General features: G+C 37.2%; 1 protein-coding gene across 2 annotated transcripts in view; it reads left to right on the top strand.

Annotated features, from left to right (window-relative positions):
* The window catches only part of CNNM1 (cyclin and CBS domain divalent metal cation transport mediator 1), an 80,650-nt gene that overhangs the window by 15,067 nt on the left and 41,543 nt on the right, over positions 1 to 24,040 (top strand). For both annotated transcript variants that reach the window (XM_051981838.1, XM_051981839.1), the window contains exons 2-4: positions 7,958 to 8,101; positions 14,283 to 14,423; positions 15,648 to 15,817. In XM_051981838.1, the coding sequence (XP_051837798.1) occupies positions 7,958 to 8,101; positions 14,283 to 14,423; positions 15,648 to 15,817 (455 nt within the window). The remainder of the gene's footprint in view (positions 1 to 7,957; positions 8,102 to 14,282; positions 14,424 to 15,647; positions 15,818 to 24,040) is intronic.

Consider the following 24,040-nt stretch of genomic DNA (forward strand, 5'->3'; position numbering starts at 1 on the left):
CTTATATACAATCCTTTCATCACATTTAGAATAAGGATCTCTTCTGTATGCATTTATAAACTACTATAGAGATGATATCCTTATTATATAGAGAAATACACACATATGGTATTTTTGACATAGATGTGGCAAACAAAACTTTTCTACAATTTGTAGTTTCCCTCTTAGTTGCATTGATTTTGTTCATGTGAATACTTTTCAACTTCATGTAATTGAAATTAACAGTAGATAAACTTTGAATACCCCTGCTAACCTAGTTATTTATGGTTAATATAAAAGTAAGTTAATTCTCTTCTCTCCTATACAAAATTAGCTACTTAAGATGAGTTAATTGTTCTCTGTGCAGTAATATGTAATAGAAGAAGAATTAGCATAGATAATCAATAATTAATTATATTATAATAAGAATATAGAGCAAGAAAGCTAATTAACAATTTAAAAGAAAAAAGGAATTAGAGGTAAGTCACAAATTGATAGATTAAACTTTAAAATTTAAAAGTGTGGTAAGACAAATTCATGACTAGAATATGAGTTATAGCAGAAAGTGTGCCTAAGTGTCTAAGTGCCTAAGGCCTAAAAGTGCCCTTAAAAGTTATCCATTCCATTCCCTGCTTCCAATGCTTATATGTGTGTACACACGTGTACATACATGCACACATACACACAATGTGTTTTATAAAGAAGAAAGCACCAAGGAGAGAAGAGGTGGTAGTACATTTGTATCTCCTTATTTGCCTCTGTAAAATGAAAGTGTTGGACTCTGATATTCTATGATCAGGTAATTTTAGACAAAGCTCCAGGCTCCTAAAATGTAAGGGATCTTAGAGACCAACTAAATCTAAACCTCCTCATATTAGAGATCCTTGAAAGTAGGAACCCTCATTTTTTTTTCTGTTTGTTAGTGTACACTTAGCAGAGTTTACTATATAGAGTTTAGTAAAAATTAGTAAAAATTTTGTCTTCATTTGTTCATTCATATTATAAATGAGAATACTGGTAATATTTCTTTTTCAAAAATAATAATAGCTTTTTTATTTTTCAAAATACATGCAAAGATAGTTTTAAACATTCTCCATTGCGAAACTTTATCTTCCAAATGTTTCTTCCTCCCTCTACCTCCTCCCCCCTCCCTTAGACAGGAAGCAATTCAATATAGGTTAAACATGTGCAGTTCTTCTAAATATATTTCCACATTTATCAAGTTGTGCAAAAAAAATCAGATGAAAAGGGAAAAAATGAGGAAGGAAAAAAAAACAAGCAAACAAAAAACATCAAAAAGGGTAAAAATACTATGTTGTGATCCACATTCAGTCTCTATAATTCTTTCTCTGGATGTGGATGGTACTTTCCATCACAAGTCTATTGGAATTGCCTTGACTCATGAGATGATATTTCTTGCTCAAAGCCACATATTAATAGCATAATTCCATTGTTAGTTGCCCTTGAATCGCGATCTCCTAAAGCCAAATCTAGTCTTCTTTTTAAGAGACCACATAGGAAGGAACTTTGCAGTACTAGGTCAAAAACAGAGGACATCAGTGGATACATGTATGACTTAGTGACTAGAGTGCCAAATTTGAAGTCCAAAAGACTCCAGGAAGAAGTCTGAATCCTGCCTCAGATATTTCATAGCTATATAGTCTTGGTCAAGTCATTTAACATCCTTAAGCCTCAGTTTTCTTATCTGTAAAATGGGAATTATAAGAACAACTATATTTATAGAGTTATTATGAGAATCAAGATACTGTGCGTGAAGTACTATGTGAATCTTAAAATACTATAATAATGTTAGAGGTTATTAGTTGAAAAGATAAGAAAAAGGATGCTTCTTAATAACATTCCTCTTTTTAAAAATAGTCTACATCTCTTTCTGAACTTCAAGATCATAGAGTTTTAGAGTTTAAAAGAATTTTAGAGATAACTAATCCAAGGATTAGTTAGAAAAATAAACCTTTTATCATTTTATGTCACTTTTGGCAGCCTGGTGAAGCCTGCAGAGCCTTGTAAAAATATTTTTAAATGCATAAAATAAATATTTAAGATAATAAAAAACGGGAAGTGATCAGAAAAGAGAATAAGTATTTACATAGAACCTATTATGTGCCAAGCAATATGATAAGTATTTTTATAAATATCTCATTTGATCCTCACAGGAACCTTATAAGGTCAGTGCTATTATCTCCATTTTATAGTTGAAGAAATTGAGATGAATAGAGATGAAGTTATTTGTTCAACACAGTAAGTAGCTGAGGCTACATTGGAACTCAGGTCTTCCTGATTCTCAGCCCATCATTCTGCCAATCTGCCCCTCCCAGCAGCTCAAAAAGAAACAAATTATATTGAAATTTTGTTATAATTTTTTTTCAAAAAAAGTTTATAGGCCCAGGTGAAGAACCTTTGATCTAGTCTAATCCTTTCACTTTAAAAATGAGGGAACTTAAATTAGAGAAATGATTTGCTTAAGATCACACTAAAAGTAAGCAGTTGGTCTGAAATTAGAACCTAAGACCAAGTCCTTGGATTATAGACCGAGTGCTTTTTTCAGTGTCTCACCAGAAGAGCTTATCAAACAAGAAAAGAGTATTTCTAAGAGGAAAAATTAATGAAATTGAATCTTAATGGGGATTTCAGTTGGCTCAGATTATAATTAGGATGGTTGGATGGAGAGTGGGGAGAACTTTCTATCAAGAGTCAGGAGATATGGATTCAGTTCAACTGCCAATTTTGTGTATGACTTTAGAGACTTTTGTTGGCCTGCAAAATAAAAGCATTGGACTAAATGATTCCCAAGAACCATTCCCTTTGCTGAAAATCTGTGAGCCTATATTCACCATGCTCCAAGGTGCATTTCATGGTGTGGAGCATCTTTTCACTACATCATGGGAAACCATAAATATATACATAGCTGAGCCTTGAGTCTCTTGAAACCCTGGCCAGCAATTTTGCATTTTATGAATTAGTCTTTTTAATTGATTAATCATTCACATAGCAACATTTATAAGAATAAACCATGAGTTGGGCAGCTAGGTGGCATAGTGAATAGAACATTATTTTTGGAGTCAGGAAGACTTGAGTTCAAATGTGACCACAGACACTTAGCTGTGTGATCTTAGACAAGTCACTTAACCCTATTTGCCTCAGTTTTCTCATCTGGAGAAGGAAATGGCAAATCACTCTAAAACCTTTGCCAATAAAATCCCAAATGGAGTAAAGAAGAGTTGGACGTAACTGAACAACAGCAACAACCTACTATATGTTAGGTGTTGGAAATATGAAAAAAGTTCCTACTTTCAAGAAGCTTGTGTTCTATTAGGGAAATATACATACATACAAATAAATACAAAATAAAAAGCTAGGGCATCAGAAAAAATTTTACGTGGAAGTGGCTTTTGGGCTGATGTTGAAGGGAGCTGCAGATTCTGTAAGACATCTTTAGAACCATAAACTTTGAAGCCTGAATCCCCATAAGCTTTGGTTTTAAAATTCAGAGCAACAGTGCACAGAAACCACACAGTTGATAGAATTGAGCAGAAATAATACCTAACAGAGACTGCTTTTATCTCCAGAACTGGGAGGATTTATTGAGGAAGGATGCACCTTCCCATTGGATATCTTCCTCATTTCTAAGAGAAGCATGATTGTGCACAGCATTCTTAGCACAAGGACTTACCCACCCCATCTTGTGTCAGATGAATGAATAATAGGCACATCTATCAGCAAAATGCATTTTAAAAAAATAAACAGGAAGACCTTTTACATTTACAACAGAGACAAGTATAATACTGTGGCTGATTTTCCCATTGGATTCTGGGTCAGAGTGACAATGTCTCATTCAGCTCTTCCAAAGCAGTAAAACAAAGTCACTCTCTTAACTCACTTGAAATTCTCTAGTGCCAGAGAAGAATCTTTTGTCACAGTGGTCTGAGGATGAGTCTAGAGAGCATTTTAAGTGAAACATTGGAGCCAAAATAAGAAGCAACTAGCTAAGACTAGCTAAATCTTGACTTGCCCCCCCCATCAAAACCAGGTCCTTGGAGTTTGCTGGGAGTGTGCTATTTGTATTCAGTAATTATTATCCTGGGACTTAAAGATAGTCCCTGGGAGGACTGAAGTTTAGCAAAGATACTAGATAGACAAATATTGGAGTTGTGCTCAGAGATAAAAATTGAAAGAATGGCAATTGATGCTTTCATTAAGAAAGAAATTATAGAGGGAAAAGAGAAGAGAATCCAGAATAGAATATGTTTCACTTAGGAGTCAGGAGTAGATTATAAATTCCTTGACTGTCAAGGGCTGGGTTGCTCTCCTATTTTCTTTCTTTGTATTACTAGCACCTGTTATGTATACTAGCATATAAATAGGTGCTTAATAAATACTTGTCTAATTAAATTGCATTGTAGAATTAGGCCAGCCATTCGATGCAGAATAATAGGCTTTTATATGGCACACTTAGGAAGGGATATGTGTCTTAATTGGAAATACTCACAGTTGGAAACCTATAAATGGAGGCTAGGATGATGAGGTAAAGGTAATAGAGGTAGTCCCCATCCCCAGACTATGGAAATAGTTGTTATGGCCAAAGAAGAATAGACAAAGACTATAACATGGATATCACTAGAGGCTTGATATACATCTTGGGTTTGATGATGGAACTATTCAGTGTATATCACTCTATGGTAGGGCCTGCCAGTTCTGCAGGAACAATTCAAGGATATAGAGGAATCCAGAGTTTCATTCAGTGAAAACTCTTTGGCTCTCCCTTTTTGATGTTTGTCCAGGTACATGGGAGATAGAAGTCTTCATCATGGAAGTTTCTGAACCAAGAAGCCCCAGAAAAAGGAGGGGGTGCCACATAAAGGAAAGGAATATGTATAGAGCACAGATAACCTATCTCAAAAAAACAAAACAAAACAAAACAAAAAAAAACTAGTTAAGACTTCCATAGGGAAGTGAAAAGGGCTCAGTCATTAAGTTATGGAGTTTTTCATTTCATAGTCCTGTGCCAAAATTAGCTTTAAATATATAAATACATCAGAACTAAAAAGATCTGCTGAAATGAAAAAAGTGATTCTTGGGTCTCTGCCCCAGCTTTTTGTGGTTCTAAATTATTTAAAGAGCAGTCCTGTTTTCCGGGGAGAGTCTCAGTCATCATGTGGGTAGAAGCTGAAATCAATGCAGTGATATTTTGGGGAAAGCTTTTCTGAAATTCCATTGGTTTCTATGCAGTAGAAGTACCACTGTTCCCATCCACATCTATAAATCTTTCTGCATCAAAAACTAAATTTTCAGACCATCCCAAGAAAAGAGACAGAAAAGGGCACAGTCAGGATTCAAGCTACTTCCCCCATAATTGCCATTAAGAGACAAAGATACAAATGTTATAGATTAGAGAATCAATAATTTGTGTTTCAAAACAGCATCTACCCAAAGGAAAATGAAGATGCTTGCAAAATTAGGAACAATGTGACATCAATAGGTTTCCATTTTGAATTGCTGTCATATGTAGGCTAGTTAAAACTTCAATAAAGGATTGAAGGAATTGTGAGTTCAAGAGGCACAGTTCATGGTCCTAGAACCTTTCCAGTTGAGCTGACAGAAACAAAAGTTTACCACTCAGATATGTGGAGACCATCATTTATTGTCATTGCCATCACCAGAAATTGCCACCAGATGGAACTCTTTCACCTCACCTGGCGTAACTTGTCACCATACATGCTGTTCACCCATTCACTGGACTCTTGCACAACAGAATATTAAAGCTAGAACTAATGTTCTAAACAAACTGATTCATTATTTTTGATCTTTGGTTTTTATGCAGAATTCATTCCTCCCAATGGAATGCCACCTTTTCCCATCTTTCTCCCTCTTTGCCTTCCCCATAGAAGTATGACATTTTTAAAAAATCACTAAGGAAAACCACTTTCTAATTTTTTGACTTAGAATTTTCCAGTTTATGAGACATTCATTAAGTTCCTACTATGTGTGAGGGTCTATTTTAGGCTCTAGGGATGCAAAGAAGTTACAGTTACAGTTCTTCTAAAGCTTAAAGTTTAGTAAGGAGAGCATTGATTTAGAATTGAAAGGGAACTTTAGAGTGTCTCTGACCCAGTCATCCCATTTTATAGATGAGGAAACTAAGAGGTCCCTGGGGGAGGCTAATAGAAGGGAAAACAGAAGTAGTAGGAGAAAGGTATAAGAAAGGGGGAGGGGTTGTAAAGGGGAGGGCTGTTTGAGGGAGATGGTGGTCAGAAGCAAAATACTAAGGAGGAAGAAAAGGGGGAAAAGAAAGAGAGAGATCATGGACTTTCCTGAGATCTCTCAGATGGCAAGTAGGAAAGATAGCATTCAATCTCAACTCTCCAGTGCTTTCCCCTCCCCGCCCATATCATGAATACCTTAGGTACAGAGACACTTGCATCAAAAGGCATAGAATATCTTCCTTTACACTTCTCAATTCATTCCTTCATTTGTTCTTTGTTGTTTCTGACATGAAACCTTTCTCATCTTCATGTTTACGCTTTAGGTTGGAAAGTGAGACAAGCATATGTTCTAACAGAAAAAGATAATGGGCAGGATTTCTTTTGACAGGGGTTTTCATATATTTAAGTAATCATTTCTCATTTTGTCCCTAACTGCACTGGTCTTTTTTTCACCTATGTTTTGCATTTTTATGGATTTTCCTGAGCCAATCACTTAACAGAGATTTAAACTGATAGAAGTTGACGTTTTTTCTGCTGGATTCATATTTGCACAAGTACCTTTATTTAGATCATCCTTAAATGATCTCTAAATGCTTTCAAAGTAAAGAAATAGCTTAGATCCAGGGAATGGCACTGCCAACCATAGCTAGGACAAGATATTTGTATGTTCTAGACTGGGTAAGATGCTCCCTTTCTGCTTCCTGCTGCTAGAGACTAGAAGGCCTTTTATAGAGCTAATGTGACTTATCATTAAATAAATCCCAACGTGCCACAGAAAGCAGACTTTTCTAGGATTCAAAATTGTACATTTATTTAAAAAAAGAAAATTTAAATGTTTGTCTGTCCTTTACAAGTATTGCACTTTTAACCACTGCTCACTTCTGCTATCCCTACATTCAGCACTGTTGCTAATAACCTGCCACTAGACTTGCATTTTTAAAATGATAATGAGATTATACAGAAGAGAAAAGCAAAATTAATAGTGGGTAATGCTTTTAGGGAACACAGACAATGCAGACATGATGCCCAGAATATTGGTCTCTTGTTAGCATAAAGAATACTGGACTAACAAGAATAGTTATTGGACCTAGAATCAGGAGTTTAAAAGGTTTGAATCTTACCTAAATTCAGGTCTTTGGATTTCAAATCTCTTTACTCATCACTGAGTCATGCTATAGAAACCATAGAAAAGAATTTACTTTCAGCTCATTGGGGGACCATTAAATTAACTTTCATGAAAAGGACAGTATGGGAATAGGGCCCCAAATGGTCTAATACATACAATCCTTTGTTTCAGATCAGCACTTCAGTGAGCACCAAGGACAGGGTTGAGTTTTATTTTGCTTTTGTTTTTTTTGTTTGTTTGTTTGTTTTTTACTGTTACAGATCGTGCATTTTCAGATAAAGTTACAATATGGCTAATTTTACTTACATGCTTTACTTTGTTACGAGAGATCTCTTCTGGAGAAGGGATGGAAAAGGATAATCTGTTAATATTTGTAATATAGATGAACTCTTTGGGATCAAGCACTGATGTTTGTGTTTCTTTGAATCCTCAGAGTTTAGCATTGTGACTGGCCCATAGTAGATGCTTAAGTAAATGCTTCTTGATTGATTGATTTAAAATATTTTTTTAAAAAATAAAAGCCTGGTGAATAGCTGACAGCTGCTACTTCTTGACAGCAAGATAATTTAAGAGAATCTCTTGGATCTTTAATTCAATGTGCCTATTTTTCAAATTTCCCTTGCCTCAACAGGAAAATCTCATCTAGCTATTGTCCAGAGGGTGAATAATGAGGGAGAAGGAGATCCCTTTTATGAGGTGATGGGCATCGTTACTCTAGAGGACATCATAGAAGAAATAATCAAATCAGAGATCCTGGATGAAACAGATTTATATAGTAAGTGCCAAATGTTTGTTTTCAATCTAGCTTTTTTGCTATTCCCCTTGGAACCTCCATGAAAAGAGAGTTGCTGAAATATCAGATTTTTTAAAAGCGTCCGCCAGAATTGTTTCTTCTTTGGATGGCGTCCACTTAAAATGCTATGCCATATTGGCCATATTTCTGAGGTACATCATGGCCCAAATTTGAATCTTCCTCTGAGTTATTGTTAAGAAAATGTGATAACTAACACTTTTCCCTCCCACTTTTCATCTGTGTTCCTGTGACTACAATGAATGAACAGTGATGACAACCATTAGATTATGTAGAACTTATCTGGATTGGGGAGATTTTGAGTTTGTTTCCAGTGTCTTTTGTCCTCAAAGAAAAATGTCTGAGCAACCTTACACATCTCATGAGAGATCTGTGGTCAAGGAAAGTTCTCCATCCCAAGGTCGGGGGCCTTCTGATGGCTTCTGGCTAGCCTGTTATGACAAAGCTTTAGTCCTCCTGTTTACTTTCCCCTTTGGGGTATGTGAAAACAGGGATGGAGGTAGAAGAGACTACAGGCTGTAAATTTCCTTTCCAGGAAGGAGTGACCTTGGGTAATGACTCCCATTGCTGATACTGACAGATGCCCTCAATCACCTTTAATTGTGGCTAGATTGCTATAAGATTTTGAGGCTTGAGGATTTATAGGGGAAGTGGCTTCTTCTGGGAACCCACAAACTTAGGTTTTATTTTTAACCCTAAAACAACCTGAAGATTTTGTTTCCCAAGGACAGAATGTATCTAGGAAGAAAATCAGTTAAGGAAAAAATGTGGTGTTGTTGAGAGGGGTAGAGAAATCTATTTTAATTTACCATGGGTTCAAGGTCTAGGTCATAAGTTCTTAACCTAGGAACCCTGAACTTAATTTTTAAAGAAATTATTTTGATAGTTGTATTTCAGTATGATTTCAGGTAGAGCATCTTCCACATTCTCTGATAGTGTAATTATGTCATTCTCTAATGGCAAAATTGGTCTCTGTTGTGATTCTATGTGTTGTATTTTGTACAAAATATATTTTAAAAGCCTTATTCTGAGAAAGTTTCTAAAGGTTTCACCAAATATTGCTCAAAGGGATCCACTACACAAAATAGGTTAAGAACCTTTAGTCTAGGCTAACTAGAGGGACTCCAAGTAATAATAATAGTTCACGATAGCTAAAATTTATATAGCACTTACCATGTGGCAGGCATTGTGCTAAACACTTTGCAAATATTATCTCATTTGATCCGCATAGCAACTCTGCTATTATGCTATTATTATCTTTATTTTAGAGATGAGATAACTGAGGCAAAAAGTTAACTATCTTGCACAACCAATAAGTATCTCAGGCCTAATTTGAACTTAGATCTTTCTGAATCCAGGCCAGTGTTCTATCCTCTCAACTACCTTGTTACCCCTCTAAATTCCAATATTCTTATTATACAACAGGGTGATTGTGCCAGAATTCAAAGACAATCAAGGCAATCCTTTTCTCTATTCCTAATGTTGAATTCTGCTGAGACAGTAATTTCTTCAGGGATCAAAGCAAGGGGGCATTCCCAAAGATAGCATTGATAAAATTGACTTTTTCCAGATAAAATCCCATTTGAACCAGTTCCCTTAAAGTGTCCTTTAATGTTCTCTGAATTCTGAGAGACAAAGTAAGGTACCCACCCCCCACGCTTAGATTTGTGGATGTAATTTTTTTATTTTAAAAAATTGATTAGTTTTCAACATTTACTTTTAATATATTTTGATTACCATTTTCTTCTTTTTTTCTTCTCCCCTTCCCCAAGATGGCAAGCATTCTGATATAGGCTATAAATAAATAGACAATCATATTAAACATATTTCCACAGAATAAAAGGGAAAAAGCACAAGAAATAAAAAAAAGTGAAAATAGTATGCTTCGATTTGTATTCAGACTACATAATTCTTTCTATGGCTGTGGAGGACATTTTCTACCATAAGTCTTTCAGACTTGTCTTAGATCATTGTATTGTTGAAAAGAGCAAACTTTATCATAATTGATCATCGCACAAAGTTACTGTTACTGTGTACAATGTTCAGCAGCAGTTCATATAAATCTTGTCCATTTTTTTAAAATCTGCCTCTTAATCATTTCTTATAGGACAATAGTATTCCATTACATTCAAAATGACCCTTTATCACTAGATCTGGAATGAGGCATTTGAGTGGAAGTTTTGAGATTGTTCCCCCAGGCCCTTTTTTCCATTAAACACTAGGAACCTTCCCTGATAAAGGTACAACTTACTATTGTCTTTTTAAACAATCCCTATGTGCCTTAAGGAGAGCAGAGTTTTCCAGAACTAAAAATATGTGTACTTATATGAAGTAATAGTAAAAAGTCTCTCATGGTATATCCATTCCCTGTTTCCATATATTTGTACTTCAGGCAGCTACCTCAGCAACCCTGTTATGGCAGAGCCTCTCTTCTACTGTTCAGCTTTCCATCCAGGATATATAAAGGCAGGGATGGAAGTATAATACACCATGAGTTGTAAATTTCCTTTTCAGGGAGGAGGGACCTATTTAAAGATTGGTTTCTCCATTCTCAGCTCTGCTGTCAACTTGCTATTAGCTTTGTATTTTAGAAAGAGAACCATGATGATGGGGGAAGGAGGAGGAGAAGGAGGAAGAGAAAAAGGAGGAGGAGAAGGAGGAGGAAGAGTTGAAATTGTCATTGCAACATTTATTAAAGTGCACAGTTGGGGAGAGGATTCTGCAAAAATGGCTGAGTAGATCAGAAAACTTTCAGTTCCCCAAATTTCCTCCACAAAATAAGACAGAACATTGCCTCAGAACAGCAGAATTAAATGCAAAATAAAGCAGTTGTCCTTCTAAGACAATGTGAGAAGATCTCAAGAAAGACCTGATCTCCAGGGGTGGAGGTTTGGCTTGAGTGAAGTACAAATACCTTACAAGCCAACTTTGCAGAATCAACAAATGACAAGCCCTGGAGATAGCTAGGTTGAGAGTCCCTATCAGCCTCAGAAATTTTCATCTCATTGACAGTGTTTGGAATGTAAAGGCTGAGTAGGAGAAAATTGAGGGACCTTCCACTGTCAAGAAATACCAAGCACAGCTAAAGATTGACCAGATGCATCCTAGTCTGTGACTGACAGAGCTAGTATACTGGTGAGTGCAGTAGAGAGGGGCAAGGACCCTGTTGACAGTGAGCACTTGCAAGAGAGCAGTCTCTGGTTTTGGTTCTGGGGCAGAGAAGACAGCTGTAGTTTGAAGCCAACAAAGAGTCTAAAGGGAGCAAGATCATTTTTAGCTCAGTGTGGCTGGAGACCTAATAATGATTTAGTAGTGGAGAGGAGAACCCAATATTATACTCAAGACTACAATTGGATTATACTAATAGCTGCTAAAAAGAAAAAGTAAAAAATAAAAATAAGTAAGCAAAGGAGAAAGAACTCAACATAGGGCTAGGGCTAGAGAAGATTTGGATTCATATTGAGGGAAAGATAATGGAGCTTAAAAAAACTATTACTTTTTTAATAAGAAATGTCAGATGGTTTCAACCACACACAAAAAAAAGAGTTCTTGGAAGAACCGAAAAAAGCCTTTACAAATCAAATAAGAGACATTGAGAAAAAATTAGGAAAAATTAAGAAGAATCCAAGAAAATCAAGAAAATTATGAAAAAAAAGTCAACCAACTAGAAACAGAGAATCAAAAGCTTAAGGGAAAAGTAATTCCTTGAAAACTGGAATTGGGCAAGAGGATGCTAATAATATTCTAGGACATCAAGAAAGCATAAACCAAAATCAAAAGAATGAAAAAAAATAGAAGAGAAAGTAAAACACTTAATCAGAAAAATAACCTACCTAGAGAATAAACTGAGGAGAAAGAATATAAGAATAGTTGGACTACCTGAAAATTACAATTAAAAGAGTAATTTTGATACAGCATTATCAAGGAAGATTGCCCTGAAGTTATGGAACAAGAAGGCAAAGTAGAAAACAAAACAAAACCAATTACCTCCCGAAAGGGAACTCAGGAGGAAAATTTACAGGAATATCATAGTCAAGTTTCAAAGCTCCCAAGTTAAGGAGAAAATACTGGAAGCAATAAGAAAAATAAATTAAATATCATGGAGCTACAATAAGGATTGCACAAGCCTAGGAACTATTTGTACTGAAGGACCATAGGTCTTGGAATACTATATTCTGTATATCAAAGAGTTGACCAGGGGTAACTTAACCAGTGAAGTATAATCCTGAATGAAAAAAAAAAGGATATTTAATGAATTGAAAGACTTCCAGAAACTTGTGGAAAATAGCAGAATTTAAGGGAAAATTTGACATATAATATCCAAGAGAAATATAAGATAAACACTAAAGACCAATTATAAGGGACTCAATAAAGTCAAATTGTTTACTTCACATATATGAAAATATTAGCAGTACTCTTATGATTGTCATTATTTAAGTATTTTGAAAGAAAGATGTGGACTGAGCTGATTTCATTAAAAATACTGGATTGATTTCATTAAAAAAAACTATAGGAGAGAGAAAAAGGAGTAATTATCTCATGCAAATGAAGCATAAAAAATTGATACAGAAGAAGCTTGTAGGGAGAGGACAGATATTCTTTTAGGGAATGAGTTAAAGAGGGAACAACATATATATTATTAAGGGTATAAAAATCTTTTAAATTTGGAAAGAAATAAGAGAGCAAGGGAATAAGGTAGAGGAGAAGATAAGGGAAGGATTCATATAGGTATGAGTAGGTTAAAGAATTGTGGTCAAAGCAGATGTAAAGCAGAGGATTGAGGAATGATAGGGTAAGTAGAGTGAATATTGTGAGGAAAAATAGAAGGAAAATATACAAGTAATTGTAATTTAGAATGTGAATGGAATAAATTTACCTATAAAAGAGAAATAGATAGCAGATTAAAAATTTGCATTCAACAATATGTTGCTTTCAGGAAACATTATAAAAATGAAAGATATATACAAAGATAAAATATAGGGCAGGAGTAGAATTTAGTATGTAAAAAAGCAGGGATAGTGATCATGATCTCAATTAAAGTTAAACTAAAATAGATTTAACCACAAATGATTTAATCATATCCTTCTTTAGAGTGGTGGGGAGAGGGAAGGAAAAAAAATAAAGTTAAAAGTACACAGCAGGGGACAGCTAGTTGGCATAGTGGATAGAGCACCAGCCCTGAAGTCAGGAGGACCTGAATTCAAATTTGGTCTCAGACACTTAACACTTCCTAGCTGTGTGACCTGGGCAAGTCACTTAACCCCAAAATTGCCTCAGCAGATAAAAAGAAAGAAAGAAAGTATACAGCAGAGACAAAATGAAAACTAACAAAGAAACAAAGCCAGACAACTTTGAAAACAATGTATTATATTTAATTTGAAATGGAAATTAATTATTTTATATTGAATCCTTTCTTTTGATCTGCTGTGTACATGGCAACATTTTTTCTTTTCTCATTTTGTATTTAAGCTTAAAATAAGAAATCAATCCATGCAGTGTGAAAAGGGAATATTCTCTTATATAGTAAGCTGGCCTCCTTAGACCTGATGGTGAACCTGTTATAAGAAATCACACAGGCTTTGTGTTCCTCTCCTGTCTTTTATTCCATGCCTATTTCTTTCTATATCCAAAGAAATAAAATCAGAGGTTTAGAACTGCAGAAAGCCTTATAAACCACATGGTTGAAATTCCTCATTTAATAGATAAAGAAACTGAGGCCCAGAGATGAAATGACTTGCCTAGGTTCATATAACTAGTAAATGGCAGAGCCAAGATTCAACTTGTACTCCCTCACTCCTATGCTCTTCCCACTGCACCAAAATTTGGTAGTTTCATTTGACTTATTTTCCATTGTAAGAAGTTTCTATATGGGCAGCTAGATAGCTCAGTGAGTAGAGTACTAACCTCTAAATCAGGAGGACTTGAGTTTGAATCTGGCTTCAGACACTTAACACTTAACTGGATGACCTGGGCAAGTCACTTAATCCCAATTGTCTCACCAAAAAAACAAAATAAGTAAATAAATAAATTTTTTTAAAAAAAGAAATTTATATGTAACATCTCAAGAATTGAACCTGTTGGTGAGACATTTACCATTTTTCTTGCAAGCTGTGTACACACCCTTTGTCTCCTTGTGGTTCTTTAGCAGACAATCGGAAAAAGCAGCAGGTGCCTCATCGGGAGAGGAAGAGACATGATTTCTCCCTTTTCAAGCTTTCAGACTCTGAAATGAAAGTGAAGATTTCACCACAGCTTCTATTGGCGACACATCGATTTATGGCCACAGGTATATCTGAGTCTCCAGAGTCCCTGGTCCCACTGAGTTCTCCACATCAAAGGCTACTTTGGGATGAGCCACAATAATTGGAAGAAAGGGACTACCAATTCTCATAGTAATATAGTCTTGAATATGTTCTTTGGCTTCTCCTCAAGTCCTTTTGAGGGAAAATATGGTTTAGTGGTTAGAGCTACTGGACCTGAGTCAAAATACTTGCTCTGTAATCCTGCTTTAGATACTTATTAGACACTGGAGATTTAGATCATTTAATGTAACTGTCAGAGTACTCGTTTTCTCTTCAGCAAAATGGGAATAAGATACTTGTATTACTTTAGTTGGGAGGAAAGTGTTTTGCAGAATGCTGTAAACCATGAGTGTTGCCTCTGCTTTTCCAAGAAAAAATAACTTTTTCCTCTCGAGTTCAGTCTAGAAGATTCTTCCCTCCCATCCCTATCACCACCAAATGCCTCCTTCTTTTAAAACAGTGTGGTAACTGTGGCTCCCAGAAAGCTGCAGCCATAAGTGGCTGCTAGAAACAGAAACCATAATTAGGGTGGGGTGACTGGAACTTTGTGTATGGACACCAAATTTAAAAGGGACTGAAAACATTTGTATCTCTTCCATAGCATTTGGGATAACATAGCTGTATACCTAACTGGTATAATAATTGTTCATGATGATAATGATATTGACAAAAACAATAGCTAGAATTTATATAGTGTTTTAAGTTTTGCAAAGCATTTTACACAATATTATCTAATATTATATTACAGCAATCTTGGGAGGGTTATTATTATCCCCATTTTACAGATGAGGAAACTACAGCTGAAAGAATTACACAGCTAGTAAATGTTTGAACTCAGATATTCTTGATTCCATGCCAACAGATGAGTTCCAGGGGATCTTTTGGTGGTGACACTTTTTTTTGGCTAGAGTAGACTCTCTCTTCTGTGCTTATAACCTAGGGACCTGTATTTCCAGTTTTCTGTACACCCAAAAGTGAATGCTGCTCAGGGGGGAGGGGATAGTGGAGAGGGAGCTGCAAATACATATCAGTTTAGGTCCAGTGCTAGGGCGACTGGCCCATCAAGGGGAGCAAAAGAAAAAGGGCTGTGCCTTGCACAGTCCCACTGGTACTGAAATTGTTAGCCTGACTCCTAAGATCAGCGCAGGGCCATAAGGAATGTCTCTACCCCACTTGTGCTGAACTCAACCCAGCTTCCTTTCTTCTAGAAGTGGAACCCTTTAAATCTCTGTACCTTTCGGAAAAGATCCTGCTTCGACTCCTGAAACATCCCAATGTGATCCAAGAACTGAAATTTGATGAGAAGAACAAGAAAGCACCAGAGCACTACCTTTACCAACGCAACCGGCCTGTGGACTATTTTGTGCTTCTTTTGCAGGTGAGTAGATCCAGAAAGTAAAGGAGGCTTGTCCCCCTACTCCTGTCAAGTTGTCAGTGAATGAAGTGGGCCTTTCAGGATCAGCAGCAGGGACCGCACCTTATACATAGCAGAGTTAATTCAGTTCAGCTAATATTTTGTCTTTAATGTTATTTTTATAAAATTTTGTTTTTATATTAACTTCTCACTGTCTACACATAGCTCTTTCTTTTAACAAAAGAAAAAAAGAAAAAGGCAGTTCAGCAAAATTGGCCAATACCTTCCCCATGCTTGACAATTGATGAAGAAAAAAGTTAATACTTTATTCTGTGTCTGGGCACCAGTCTGCTAGAAAGTTTGAAGATTTTCTAAGTCATTTTTGACACATGCTCACAGGAAGAGAAACAAAAAGGAGACAGGAAGGGAAGGAGACAAGAAAAGAGGAAGAGAGAGAGGGAAGGATAAAGAGAGAGAGAAAGAGAGAGAGAGAGAGAGAGAGAGGAAGGCAAAAGAGAAAGAGGGAGAGAGAGACAGAGATAAAGAGAAAAAGAGGGAGAGAGAAAATGCAGAAAAAGAGAGAGAGAGAAGAGAGTGAAAGAGAGAGAAAAGGAAGGAGGGAGGGAAGGGGAAGGAGAGAGAGAGAGGAAAGAGAGAGAGGAAGAAGAAGAAGAAGAAGAAGAAGAAGAAGAAGAAGAAGAAGAGGAAGAAGAAGAAGGAAGAAGAAGAAGAAGAGGAAGAAGAAGAAGAAGAGGAAGAAGAAGAAGAAGAAGGAAGAAGAAGAAGGAAGAAGAAGAAGAAGAAGAAGAAGAAGAAGAAGAAGAAGAAGAAGAAGAAGAAGAAGAAGAAGAAGAAGGAAGAAGAAGAAGAAGAAGAAGAAGAAGAAGAAGAAGAAGAAGAAGAAGAAGAAGAAGAAGAAGAGAAGAAAGAAGAAGAAGAAGAAGGAAGAAGAAGAAGAAGGAAGAAGAAGAAGAAGAAGAAGAAGAAGGAAGAAGAAGAAGAAGAAGAAGGAAGAAGAAGAAGAAGAAGAAGAAGGAAGAAGAAGGAAGAAGAAGGAAGGGAAAGAGAAGGAGGAAGGGAAAGAGAGAGACAGAAACAGAGATTCAAAATGTTTCTATTTTCCCATGCCCTCCAATATGCTTCTGCTCCAAAGCAATTTTGAGGTAACATTTATAGAAATCTTAAACAAAGAAAAAGGTGGTAATTTGATAACACATAATAACATTCCAGAACAATCATCACTCAGTTCTTTCCTGGACCACTTCCTCTTTAAAGATCTTTCCTGTGATTAATATCTTAGTCTTGGTTTTCAAAAGAAAAGATACTCTTCCCAGTTGAGTCCTAGCTCCAATCACTAGGGGCAATCTCACCTCGAAAAGAGAAATTTTGTTATTTTCTTTCATGAGAAAAGACTAGGTGCTTTATTCGATCACTTCACCAAAAGAAAAGTCTAAAAGGGTTCTGGCCAGATAAATATTACTTCATAATATTTTCAGTTTTACAATTGTATTTTAATAAACACATGTCCATACAACATAAGGAATATTCCACACCCATAGTTTCTCACTTATGCAACACCACCACCAAAATGGAGAGAGGTTCACAGATTCACAGGAAAAGACCTCTGAGGACATGTAGTCCAACCCCCTCACTCACTCAGCTCTTCTTTGGGCTCAAGCATGGTCATAATAATTATCAAACCTTCTGGTTTATTTTTTTCTTCTTGCTGTTTAACCCAGCTTTTCTGAAGGCTTCATAGTCATCATTTCTAGTAGGACATTAATATTCCATTGCATGAATATTTCACTATATGGTCAGCCATTTCCCAATTGATGGAATCTTCTTCCAGTTTTGGGATACTACAAAAACAGATTCTTGCAAATCCTTTCATACTTGTCAAAGAGGCCTCTGAGTGTGTCTTTATTCGCCTTTCCAGTGAGGTGCTAAAGAACTATGGCCTGAAATGAGCTAAGTTCTGTTGGATAACCATAGACTGGTGATTAGAGAGGACCAAGAGGCATTTCTCCACACCTAACAATATCTCCCTACCCAGAATTGCCACTATCTTTAAAATGACCCTTAACTGCTTGCCATCTAGGGGAGGGGGTGGGGGGAGGGAGGGGAAAAATCGGAACAGAAACGAGTGCAAGGGATAATGTTGTAAAAAAATTTACCCTGGCATGGATTCTGTCAATATAAAGTAATTATTAAAAAATAAAAATAAAAAATAAAAAAATGACCCTTAGCCACTCCTTTGCAGGGGTCCTCAAACTTTTTAAATAGGGGGCCAGTTCACTGTCCTTCAGACTGTTGGAGGGCCGGACTATAGTAAAAACAAAAACTTTGTTTTGTGGGCCTTTAAATAAAAAAAGTTCATAGCCCTGGGTGAGGGGGATAATCGTCCTCAGCTGCCGCACCTAGCCAGTGGGCCGTAGTTTGAGGACCCCCGGACTAAAGGGTTGAAGGCTACTGTGAAAGTACAGTTGTTTTCTTAGTGAAATAATACTGTATTAGAATATGCTATTAATTGGATTCACTTTTCAGATGACCCAGCTAGTCATCTAGTAGGACACTGAGGGAATGGGATTCAAGATAAGATGTAGTAGGGAAACCCATCATATGGTAATCAGGAGATCAGGTTTCTAGCCATGCCTATGCTACTAAGAGTCAGCTTGCTGGTGCAATGGATAGAGCACTGGACTTGGGAGTCAGCAAATACAGAGTTCAAATCTAGCCTCAGATACTAGTCAGCTGTATGTTCTTGGACAACTCAATCCTTCTGTCTCAGTTTCCTGATCTATAAAAGGGAGATGATAATAATAGTACCTATAGTGTAGTGTTGTTCTAAGGACAAAATGAAATGATATTTGTAAACTGCTTTTGCAAACCTTAATGCAATTTATAAATACTAGTCATGGCTGTTATTACTAACTAATGAACCTTAGACCAGCCACTAATATTTCCTAGACTAAGTGTCCTCATCTATAAAAGAAGGGAATTGAATAGAGTGAGTCTATATGATTGTCACAATCCAGAGCAGGAAGATTAAAATGATTCAGCATTGATCCTGGGTGATGGTACCCAGGATGCAGTCTCTGTACAAGAGTGGTTCCATTGGGTGGGGTTCAAAGTAAGTATGTAGTATGCTTTCTAGAGCCCCCAAATTGGGGTACCAAAATGTACTATGCCTTCTAGAGCCCCCACGCTGGGGTGCCAAAATATACCATCCGGACTAGCTCTCTGGAGGATCTCAGGACCAGCCTGAGTCCTTGGACTTAGTGGAGGAGTGAAGAACAGGGGACCCACGAGGCTGGTCAAAGATGGAGTCTGTTTTTTTCAAGTCTTCTCAGCCCCTAAATATCTTAGTATGATTACATCACTACAGCACACTGAGCACATGCCAACTATAGAACCATTATATCACATTAAAACACAGCACAGTATGCAAGTGTTAACTATAAACACCCTGATATGTAAATTCATGTCATTGTAAGTATCCCTTGCTTCAAGTAGAACACAGGTGGTCATACCCTCCTTCACTTCTCAGGAAAGGTGAGACACAGCCAAAGGGAGGTGGGGAGCCAAACCAGACATTGTCAGCAGATTTCCTTTGGGCTGAAGGGTCTCATACCTTACCCAGAGTTCCCCACTGTCTGTGACCCTCTACATAGGTATGTATGGGAGGAGGCAAGGACAATATAGTTTTTTTTTAATCATAATACCCAGAATTGTGCCAGTGGCCACCACTTTCATGATAGTTCAAGTTCCTGATATAAATAGATAAGCAGACAGACAGAGAGATGGATAATAGATATATAGATGGATGAATACATAGACAGATAGATAATATATGTACACGTACATCATCTCTTAAGCACTTTCTATGCATCAAGTACTTTGCTAAACAGAAAAGCAAGCAAGTAGGACAATCCCCAGCCTCAAGGAGATTGCATTCAAGTGGGAGAATTCAATGTATACAAAGAATAAGCTTCCTGAAGACAGAAGCCTTTGTATTATAGCTGGATGCTGAGTGACACAGTATGTAGATTTAAGAATTCACACATTCATCATTTATTAAATATATAAAGCACTGTACTTGATATTGGACAACAAGGGTAGATATGGCACAGTCCCCGATCTCAAGGAGCTCATGGTGTAAAGAAGGGAAAGATGTGTATACAAATAACTATGAAGGAAGGGAGAGTGAAAGGGAAGAGGATCCAGCAGAGTATCATGGGAAATCTGAAGAAGAGAAACCATATTTACCCTGTGCTGAATGTATAGGAGAAGGGGTGTGAAGTGAAGGGTCAAGGGAGAGTTCTAGCCTTTGAGAAGGCATTTTGACAGAGATTGGAGGAGGCAGTGTAAAGAATCTATTCTGAGCATGGAAGACAAACTGATCTAAAACACAGAAAGGAAGGGATAAGACAGGAAAAGAGGGTTTCCCTGAAACACAGTATGCAAAGAGGATTTGTATCACTTAGGACTGAACAGTCATAGTATTGGGATTGGAGGGTGTACCCTTTATCATACCAGTGGGAACTGTTGAAGGTTTCATAATCAGAAAAGTCCCTTGTAGCTACTGACTTGACATGAAGGAAAAGGAAACTTTTTGATTCATTGAAAAATGCAACATTTAGAATCAGAGTGAATGAACAAATTAATGGGGGAAAATTTATAAGGCACTTCCTATGTACCAAACATTCTATAAAGTACTGGGCATACAAATGGAAAATCTAAGATAGTTTCTGCCCTCGAGGGTTCCATATTCTAAAGACACAGATGGGACTTCCGGTTAAGATGGCGGAGAGGAGGCTCACAGTTGCATAAGCTCCGCGCTTTCTCTCACTATCCACTTCATTACAAGCCTCTGAATCAATGCTTGACTGAAAAAAACCCACAAATAGTTACCAAGAGAAGCCATCCTTGAGATCCGCCAAGAAAGGTCTGTCTTTACTGGAGGGCTGGGGCGGTTTTAGATCGGGCGCAGGCGGCGGGCAGCGGCAGTGAGGGCACAGGAGCAGACTGGAGAGGGGGTGGAGAGTGATCGTAGCCGTTTCTGCGGGGAGAGCTTCGCTACAGGTTTGGATACTTTCCTCTGGCAGCAAGTCAACAGCCCAGCAGAGAAGCTAAAAACACCGGGGCTGAAGAATACAACCCCAAACAGCTGGAGTCTCTCGGGACCTGGCCGCCCCCCCCCTTCCTCCCCCTCAGTGACTCAGCACGCTCTGGGATCTCAGAGCGCAGGCGCAGCACAGTCCTGCTAGTGCCTCACTGCTGCCCCCTGCAGTCTGTAGAGGAAGCTCGATAACACACCCAGCCCCCCCAAAGAAAGACTCCAGTTTTTTCTGTTTTTCTTTGGTAGTTTGTCTCTGATTAATAGACAGAATGAGCAAGAAGCTGAAGAGGACTTTAACCCTTGACAGCTTCTACACAGATAGAGAGCAGACTCTAAATCCTGAGGAGACTAAAAACAGGCAGTCCCCAGGTGATTCCCCAAAGGAGGAGATTGTCTGTTCCTCAGCACAGATGAACCTCATAGAAGTGATTAAAAAGGCTCTCACAAGGGAGCTAGAAGAAAAATGGGGAAAGCAGAGTGAGGCTTGGGAAAAGGAGAGGGAGGCTTGGCAAAAGAGCCTGGAGAAAGTTAAAGAGAGAGTGGATAAAGAAGTAAAATCCTTGAAAAATAGGATTAGTGAACTGGAAACAGAAAACAGCTCTCTAAAAAACAAAATTGGCGAAATGGAAAAAAATTCCACAGAACAAAAGAACTCAATGGGACAATTAGAGAAAGATTTTAAAAAAGTGAGTGAAGAGAATACTTCACTGAAAATCAGAATTGAACAAGTGGAATTGAATGACTCGAGGAGACAAGAAGAATCAGTCAAGCAAATCCAAAAAAATCAAACAATGGAGAAAAATGTGAAATACCTTCTGGGGAAGACAACAGACCTGGAAAACAGATCCAGGAGAGACAATCTGAGAATCATTGGACTCCCAGAAAAACATGATGAAAAAAAGAGCCTGGACACTGTCTTCCAGGAAATTATCAAAGAGAACTGCCCAGAAGTCATAGGAACAGAGGAAAAAATAAACATTGAAAGGATTCATCGATCACCCACTGAAAGGGATCCTAAAATCAAAACACCAAGGAATATAGTGGCCAAATGCCAGAACCCTCAGATGAAAGAAAAAATATTGCAAGCAGCTAGAAAAACCCAATTCAAGTATCAAGGAGCCACAATAAGGATCACCCAGGATCTGGCAGCATCCACATTAAAAGATCGAAGGGCCTGGAATATGATATTCCGAAAGGCTAAGGAACTTGGTATGCAACCAAAAATAACTTACCCAGCGAGAATGAGCATCTTTTTCCAGGGAAGAAGATGGACATTCAACGAAGTAAGCGAATTTCATCTATTTCTGATGAAAAAACCAGAACTTAACAAAAAGTTTGATCTACAAATATAGAACTCAAGAGAAATCTAAAAAGGTAAAGATTAATCTTGGGAACTATATTTTGACTATATAGATGTATAAAGAATACATGTATACCTTGTTCTAGAAATTGATGTGGAAAGGACATTGTACCAGAAAAAGGGTAAAGTGGGGGTAGTACATCTCATGAAGAGGCATAGGAAACCTATTATATCTGAGAGAAAGAATGGAGGGGGATGAATATAGTGGGTATCTTACTGCCTTCAGAATTGGCTTTAAGTGAAAAATCTTAAGACATATTCAATCTATGGTGAAACTTCTCCCATCTCATTGAAAAGTGAGAAGGGAAAAGTGGAAAGGGAAGGAATAAGCTAAGCGGAAGGGAATACGGGAACTGGGAGGGAAAGGGGTAAGATAGGGGGAGGAACTCTAAGGCAGGGGGAGGGACACTAAAAAGGGAGGGCTGTGAGAAGCAAGGGGTGCTCACAAGCTTAATACTTGGAAGGGGGGGAAAGGGGAAAGAAGGGAGGAAAGCATAAACCGGGGTTAACAAGATGGCAAGTAATACAGAATTGGTCATTCTAACCATAAACGTGAATGGGGTAAACTCCCCCATAAAGAGGAAGCGGTTAGCAGAATGGATTAAAAGCCAGAATCCTACAATATGTTGTTTACAGGAAACACACCTGAAGCGGGGAGATACATGCAGGTTAAAGGTAAAAGGTTGGAGCAAAATCTACTATGCTTCAGGTAAAGTCAAAAAAGCAGGGGTAGCCATCCTGATCTCAGATCAAGCTAAAGCAAAAATTGACCTAATTAAAAGAGATAAGGAAGGACACTATATCTTGCTAAAGGGTAGCATGGATAATGAAGCACTATCTATATTAAACATATATGCACCAAGTGGGGTAGCATCTAAATTCTTAAAAGAGAAACTAAGAGAGCTGCAAGAAGAAATAGACAGTAAAACTATAATAGTGGGAGATCTTAACCTTGCACTCTCAGAATTAGATAAATCAAACCACAAAATAAATAAGAAAGAAGTCAAAGAGGTAAATAGAATACTAGAAAAGTTAGATATGATAGATCTCTGGAGAAAATGTAATGGAGACAGAAAGGAATACACTTTCTTTTCAGCAGTTCATGGAACCTATACAAAAATTGACCATATATTAGGACATAAAAACCTCAAACTCAAATGTAGTAAGGCAGAAATAGTAAATGCATCCTTTTCAGACCACGATGCAATGAAAATTACATTCAACAAAAAACCAGGGGGAAGTAGACCAAAAAATAATTGGAAACTAAATAATCTCATACTAAAGAATGATTGGGTGAAACAGCAAATCATAGACATAATTAATAACTTCACCCAAGAAAACGATAATAATGAGACATCATACCAAAATGTATGGGATGCAGCCAAAGCGGTAATAAGGGGAAATTTCATATCTCTAGAGGCCTATTTGTATAAAATAGAGAAAGAGAGGGTCAATGAATTGGGTTTGCAATTAAAAATGCTAGAAAAGGAACAAATTAAAAACCCCCAGTCAAACACTAAACTTGAAATTCTAAAAGTAAAAGGTGAGATCAATAAAATTGAAAGTAAAAAAAACTATTGAATTGATTAATAAAACTAAGAGTTGGTTCTATGAAAAAACCAACAAAATAGACAAACCCTTAGTAAATCTGATTAAAAAAAGGAAAGAGGAAAATCAAATTGTTAGTCTTAAAAATGAAAAGGGAGAACTCACCACTAACGAAGAGGAAATTAGAGCAATAATTAGGAGTTACTTTGCCCAACTTTAT

The sequence above is a fragment of the Antechinus flavipes genome, chromosome 2, assembly GCF_016432865.1.
Source record: "Antechinus flavipes isolate AdamAnt ecotype Samford, QLD, Australia chromosome 2, AdamAnt_v2, whole genome shotgun sequence".
Classification (NCBI taxonomy): Eukaryota; Metazoa; Chordata; class Mammalia; order Dasyuromorphia; family Dasyuridae; genus Antechinus; species Antechinus flavipes.